The sequence below is a fragment of the Mesitornis unicolor genome, unplaced genomic scaffold, assembly GCF_000695765.1.
Source record: "Mesitornis unicolor isolate BGI_N332 unplaced genomic scaffold, ASM69576v1 scaffold1218, whole genome shotgun sequence".
Lineage (NCBI taxonomy): Eukaryota > Metazoa > Chordata > Aves > Mesitornithiformes > Mesitornithidae > Mesitornis > Mesitornis unicolor.
In genome coordinates, this window is record NW_010202325.1 from 1 (window position 1) to 5,776 (window position 5,776).

At 39.8% G+C, this 5,776-nt stretch overlaps 1 protein-coding gene across 1 annotated transcript in view; it reads left to right on the forward strand.

The window, feature by feature from the left end:
- Positions 1–332: 332 nt before the first annotated feature.
- PACRG (PARK2 co-regulated) overlaps positions 333–5,776 on the forward strand; it is a gene marked incomplete at its 3' end in the record, with an annotated part of 122,002 nt that continues 116,558 nt past the window's right edge. The window contains exon 1 of the mRNA XM_010190344.1: positions 333–479. Within this exon, the coding sequence (XP_010188646.1) occupies positions 333–479 (147 nt within the window). The remainder of the gene's footprint in view (positions 480–5,776) is intronic.

Genomic DNA, 5,776 nt, shown 5'->3' on the forward strand with positions numbered 1-5,776 from the left:
TGAGACGGAGCGGAGGGGAAAAAAGGACCTAGAAGGGAGCAAGAAGAGCAGGTGGCGATGAAGGGTTGGGGAGGGAGGAGGCGGAGGAGGACGTTCTGGGGTGCAGAAGCGGGCTGGGGTGGCGAGGAACGAGGGGCAGGCCAGGAGTCCTGCCAGGGGCAGGAAGGGCGCGGGAGGGGTGTGTGGGGGGGAGTGTCACTGGTTGGGAAGGGGACAGAGGCAGCCCTAGTGCGTTTTCTAACTTACTGGAGGTGGAGCGTTGATGTTTTGGTTTTTTGTTTGTTTTTTCTAGGCTTTATTTTGCTTGTCTGTCGCAGATGCCTATGGGGGAGATGGTAAAGGAGGAAGCGGGCTCAGGCCCCTCAAAGCCCGTAGATCACAAGTGTCCCCGGCAACGGGAGCCACCGGCGTACGTGAAGAAAAAGAAGCAGCTCGTCTGCGACGGATTCTCTGTTAAAGCCATGATGAAAAATACTGTGGTATGTTTGCTGGTAGTTCCGAGGTGATGTTAATTAATTTACTCTCATTTGACCAGGAAAGCACAGCGAGTTTGAGCTGGGGACAAAGCATGTCAGGGAGGTCTGTGAGTTGCTAAAACTTTATCTGGAGTTTGCTGGTCGCTCAAATTACCTTTAGGCTTGACCGAAGTATTATCATAAGGTAATTGTCTGTGCCTGTGGAAACTGTTCCATCTCCAAGGGTATTGCTTTGGTGCCACTGTTTTTCTGTATTGTTTTGTATTGACAATGGATGTTCTATTAAACTGTCAGCCTATAGAATTGCATCCAAGGCTCACTACCTCACATTTAGTAAAATGTTGTCAAATGATACCGTAGTATTTGAAAGTGTTCTCATAGACTGGCACATTGTGGTATAAATTTGACGTGAATGTCACATAGGATGGCAAAGATCTGGAAAATACACTCATTTTTACAATAAACTTGAAAAATAATAAGAAGCTTCCACATGGCATGGGAGAATACCAAACTGGAAACAAATGTTAGTTCTCCGTCGTGCTTCACAAAGAGGAGTTGATCCAGCAGGCATCACTTTCAGTGATAGTCCCAATTTCTAATGTATTTAGAGGTAGGTGGGTGAAAATACTAGGATAAAGGCTTTCGAATTGCTTTATATTGTTTTATTTTTCTACTTTAGGAGTAAAAAAACTTAGCTAATACAGAATGCAAATATTCAACATGTAAGTGAATGAGCTAATATGAGGACACATCTGTGCTTAAACTCCTGAACTGTATTTTAATTTAGTAGGGCACGATTCAAGGTGTTAGCAAAGTCTTGTGTTCTCATGGTTGTTTTTTTTCCTATATATTCTTTTGACAACAGTTAAGAAATACATTATTATTTCCCATGTTTTGCTGAAGCAGTCTTCCTGAAGCAGTCTCTCTAGCCTTGTTGTCTGTAACAGAATCTTCTTAAAAAGCCAAAGAACTCCATCTTTATACAAATTTAAATTGGTGTAGAAATTGCGTACGTTAAAAACTTTTTCTTTATTAGTAAAACTAAAACAAGTTCCACCTTAATGAGAAGAATACAAGGCAAAAACAACTGAAAACCCTCTTTGTTTTAAAGTTTGTATGGTTTGTTTTTAATTCTAGGGGTGTGTGAAATAGACTATAATACTTCAGTGTGTTTATGGACTAATTTTTAAAAGATGTTTCCTCTTCTCTGGACCAAATTCAAGTCTTGTATATTTGCGCATATTTATTTACGCCTTGATATATAAAAGATGCTTGATTTTGACTAGAAGAATCAGCAGTTTCAGTGGAGTTTGAGAAATACGTATTTAATTTTTAAAAGGGAGCTTTGACTTGCTAACATAACTAGCTATGAGTTTAATCAGAATTTTTCTTTTAAGTATTTATAGAGTTTTAACTTTTATGGCTGCAATTCTAGCTTTCTAAACATTAACAGAATGTTAAATCGTGTGGTACTGAGCGAGAGCAAACAGGTAAATCTGCTGCCTTTGGAGCTATGCATTTTATCGAGGAAATTATGGTTTTATGGCATGGACATCTGGAGATCATCTAACCCAGCTTCCCATTTGAAGTGGGCCTGTCACTAGCACAAGATCAGGTCAATCATGGTCTTCTCTCACTAAGCTTTGAAGTCCTTCAATTTCATCAGAGATTTCTTGACCTTTTTGGGCAACCTGTTTCATTGCTGCCTCGCTCCTCTTCCTGCCCCCCTGCCTGCCCCCTGGGCTCTCTGTTAGAGGTTGAGTTAACGCTGTTCTGACCTGTTCCACAGGTTCTGCTCATGACTGGGTAGGGAGCAGTGAAACTGTTAGAGGTGCTGGAAGATTCATAGTACGTGGACTATATTTTGCAACAGCTTCAAGTGAAGACAGGCAGTCACTGGAATAATTTCCCAGTGGTCAGTGTGCCAAAACTCAGGAGAGAGTAAGGAATATCTCACAGCCACTCTGAGCAGAAGTAGGTGTTTCTTTTCTGCTCCAACTGGTTCAGTGGAGCTTCAGATTAAGTACTCACTTGTCAGGTTGGCATCATCGATGAAGTTCTCATGGAAGGCTTAGGAGTTGACTGGGAGGTTTAAAGCACAGCAGGCAAGTATAGTTAACACATGGTAATTCTTTGTTAACAGCATGACAAGGCACAAGGTTGTCAGCAATGTGTTCAGCATCTCCAGGTCAAACAGCTAGGTACAGATTAATAGCCTTTGATGCAAGCATGCGGCGAGTCTTAAACTCTTAGCATCTTAGCACAGAGTCTAACAGATTACCATTATGCATATATGACTAAATATTGTATTAAAGATTCCAGAATTCTTTCATGTTGCTTCTGCAAAGAGTGTTTTACTAAGCCATTTTTCATGAAAGCTGCTGGATAAATTTTTCTTTGCAAGTCTGCTTTCATAGCCAGTAGTAAGTACAGTAAATAAGTACATACAATATTCAAGACTACTCAGCTCTGTCTAAATCTAAAATATACTTATTGAAATATATTAATAAATATTCACCAAGAAAATTGTTCCTGAACTGAAGAAAGTTTTTTGGTTTGTGGTATTCCAAAACTAAATTCATATGGAAGTTTAGATTAAGAGTAAGATCCAATAAAGTTCTTTTATAGGCTGGATTGATGGGCCCAGGTCAATTGTATGAGGTTTAACAGGGTCAAGTGCCAGCTTCTGCACTCAGGTCACAGCAGCCCCATGCAACACTAGAGCCTTGGGGAAGAGTAGACAGAGAGCTATCTGGAGGAAAATGACCTGGGGGCACTGATCAACAGCCAGCTGAACATAAGCCAGCAGTGTGCCCAGGTGGCCAAGAAGACCAACAGCATCCTGGCTTGTATCAGAAATAGTGTGGGCAGCAGGACTACAGAAGTGATTGTCCCTCTGTTCACAGCACTGGTGAGGCCACACCACAAATACTTTGTTCAGTTTTGGGCCTTTCGCTACAAGAAAGACTGAGGTGCTGAACCATGGCCAAAGAAGGCCAGCAAAGCTGGTGAAGGATCTGGAGAGCAAGTCTTATAAGGAGCAGTTGATTGATCTGGGGTTGTTTAGTCTGGAGAAGACTAAGGGGAGATCGTATAGCTCTCTACAACTACCTGAAAGGAGGTTGTAGTGATATGGGTGCTGGTCTCTTCTTCAAGTAACAAGCAATAGGACAAGAGGAAATGGCCTCAAGTTGTGTCAGGGGAGGGTTAGATTGGATATCAGGAAAAATTTCTTTATTAAAGTAGTGGTCCAGTGTTGGAGCAGGCTGCCCAGAGAAGTGGTGGAGTCACCATCCCTGGTGATGTTCAAAAAACATGTAGACATGACACTGTGGGACATGGTTTAGTGGGCATGCTTGTGTTGTGTTGATGGTTGAACTTGATGATCTTAGAGGTCTTTTCCAACCTTTATGATTCTATGATTCTACATTAACAAGCTAAATGCTGTGACATTTACATTTTAATTGATTTTTCCTCTGACTGAAATCAAGAATGCTCTGTTATGTGCTCATACTTCACATGTACTACATGGGTAGAATTAGGAATATAATTAAAAATTAATATACAGACTAGCAAGTTGAAAAGTGTCTGTACCTGAATGTGGACAGCAGGAAGATACCTCTGTCCACTTCTAATTCTTTCCCAATGGTTATTTTTCCTATTTTCTGCAACTATACTTGAGAGAATAAAGTGTTAATGTGCACTTTTTCTGTAATAGACTAGTGGTAAAAACACTTTTTCAAGGACAGGATTCATTTTAACATTTCAAAAGAACTGTAGAAAGGGAATTTCAATCTATCTCCTAACTGTTAAAAGATTCTTAACCAAAAAGTTACAAGATTGCTGAGGTGAAAACGATCACAGAGGGGGACATCTCCACATGTCATTTCAAAATGCTGTTACTGTGCTGTAGAGAGTTAGGATTCATAGAGCTAGAAGGTGGCAAGGTAGGAAACTCACTAGACAACATATTTTATTGCATACATCATTCATGCAAGAGTTTTGAAAGCTTTGAGTTTTGGTATTCTATGTCCATCTTTGCTTGCTAGAATGTATCTAATGTTTTTGGAGTAGAATTGGAACTTAAGACATCCCCTCTTGAGTGCTGAGGCGATGAAACTGTGAAAGGATGTTATCTTTTTTTTCCTGTTTTCCCTGAACCTTGTATTCCTTACTACAAAATGGCAGCACTTCTGGAGGAAAGGAGGAGTTTATCTTTCTTCTACAGTTTCTTTCACAGTAACACTATTGCCAGGCAAGTTGAAGTATCCTTCTGCAGCATACTAATTTGAACTCCTTGGGCCAGAGTACTGAATTTGGAATTTCTTCCTGGCTCAGTTTGTAAACCAGTAGATTTTATATGGAAAATATCACTATTACATCCACCTGTGTTTCATGGAAGCAGTCAGAAACTGCTGCTAGTAATGGGCCACATCCAGCCTGTGTGTAAATGATAAAGTGAGAATGTCTACTAGATGACCTTAGAAGGGGAGTGATGATAAGAATTGTTTTTTTCCTGAATTTCAAAAACCAAAGCTGAGCTATTCAACCTGGGAGAGTCTTAGCTATGTGCAGAAGCACTGCTTGCATTTCCTAAAAGAAATGCAATGGTTTGTAAGCAGAAAAAAAGGTTATAGAAGTTGCAGCTGTATCCTTCTGCTCCTCGTATAGGAGTTTACTGTCTTTATGTATTGGAATGAGTTCTCCATCTTTGTTCTTTAAATCATTCTTTCAAGCCATTATCAGTAATGTGTGTTGTGAAGGACTTTCTTACCCTTTACCCTCTGATAATAACTCATAGCAGGGTTTTAATTTTGACCATAGAGATAATACGATTTGTTTACACTCAGAAACTTGTGATTTCATATTCTATTTATATTCATCCGTATTGTGTAACTAAAACTACTTTTGTTATTTACTTTGTAGCAGAAACAGTTTCTGATCTGATTTTAAGGCTATAGAAATGCACTGTTTACAAGAAAAAAGTTTTACCTTTCTATTATAATAGCTAATTTATTGGAAAAGGCAGTATGTTTTCAGGCAAGTAGATGTCAAGGTAAAGGAATGTTTTGATAAATGTTTATTGGGCACTAGTATGTCCATCTTGGAGGAACTGCTCCAGTTTAACAATAGCAATTTTGTACAAACTACGAGTATACTTTAGTGAACACTAAGTCAATTTAAACTGTCAGTGCTCTGGCAGGCAGTCCTATCTTCCTGTTTCAAGCTGTTGATTACTGCTACCCCTTATTGCGCCCACATTTGTACAATGCTGGCTGATCAGGGAGCTGATCCTGCTG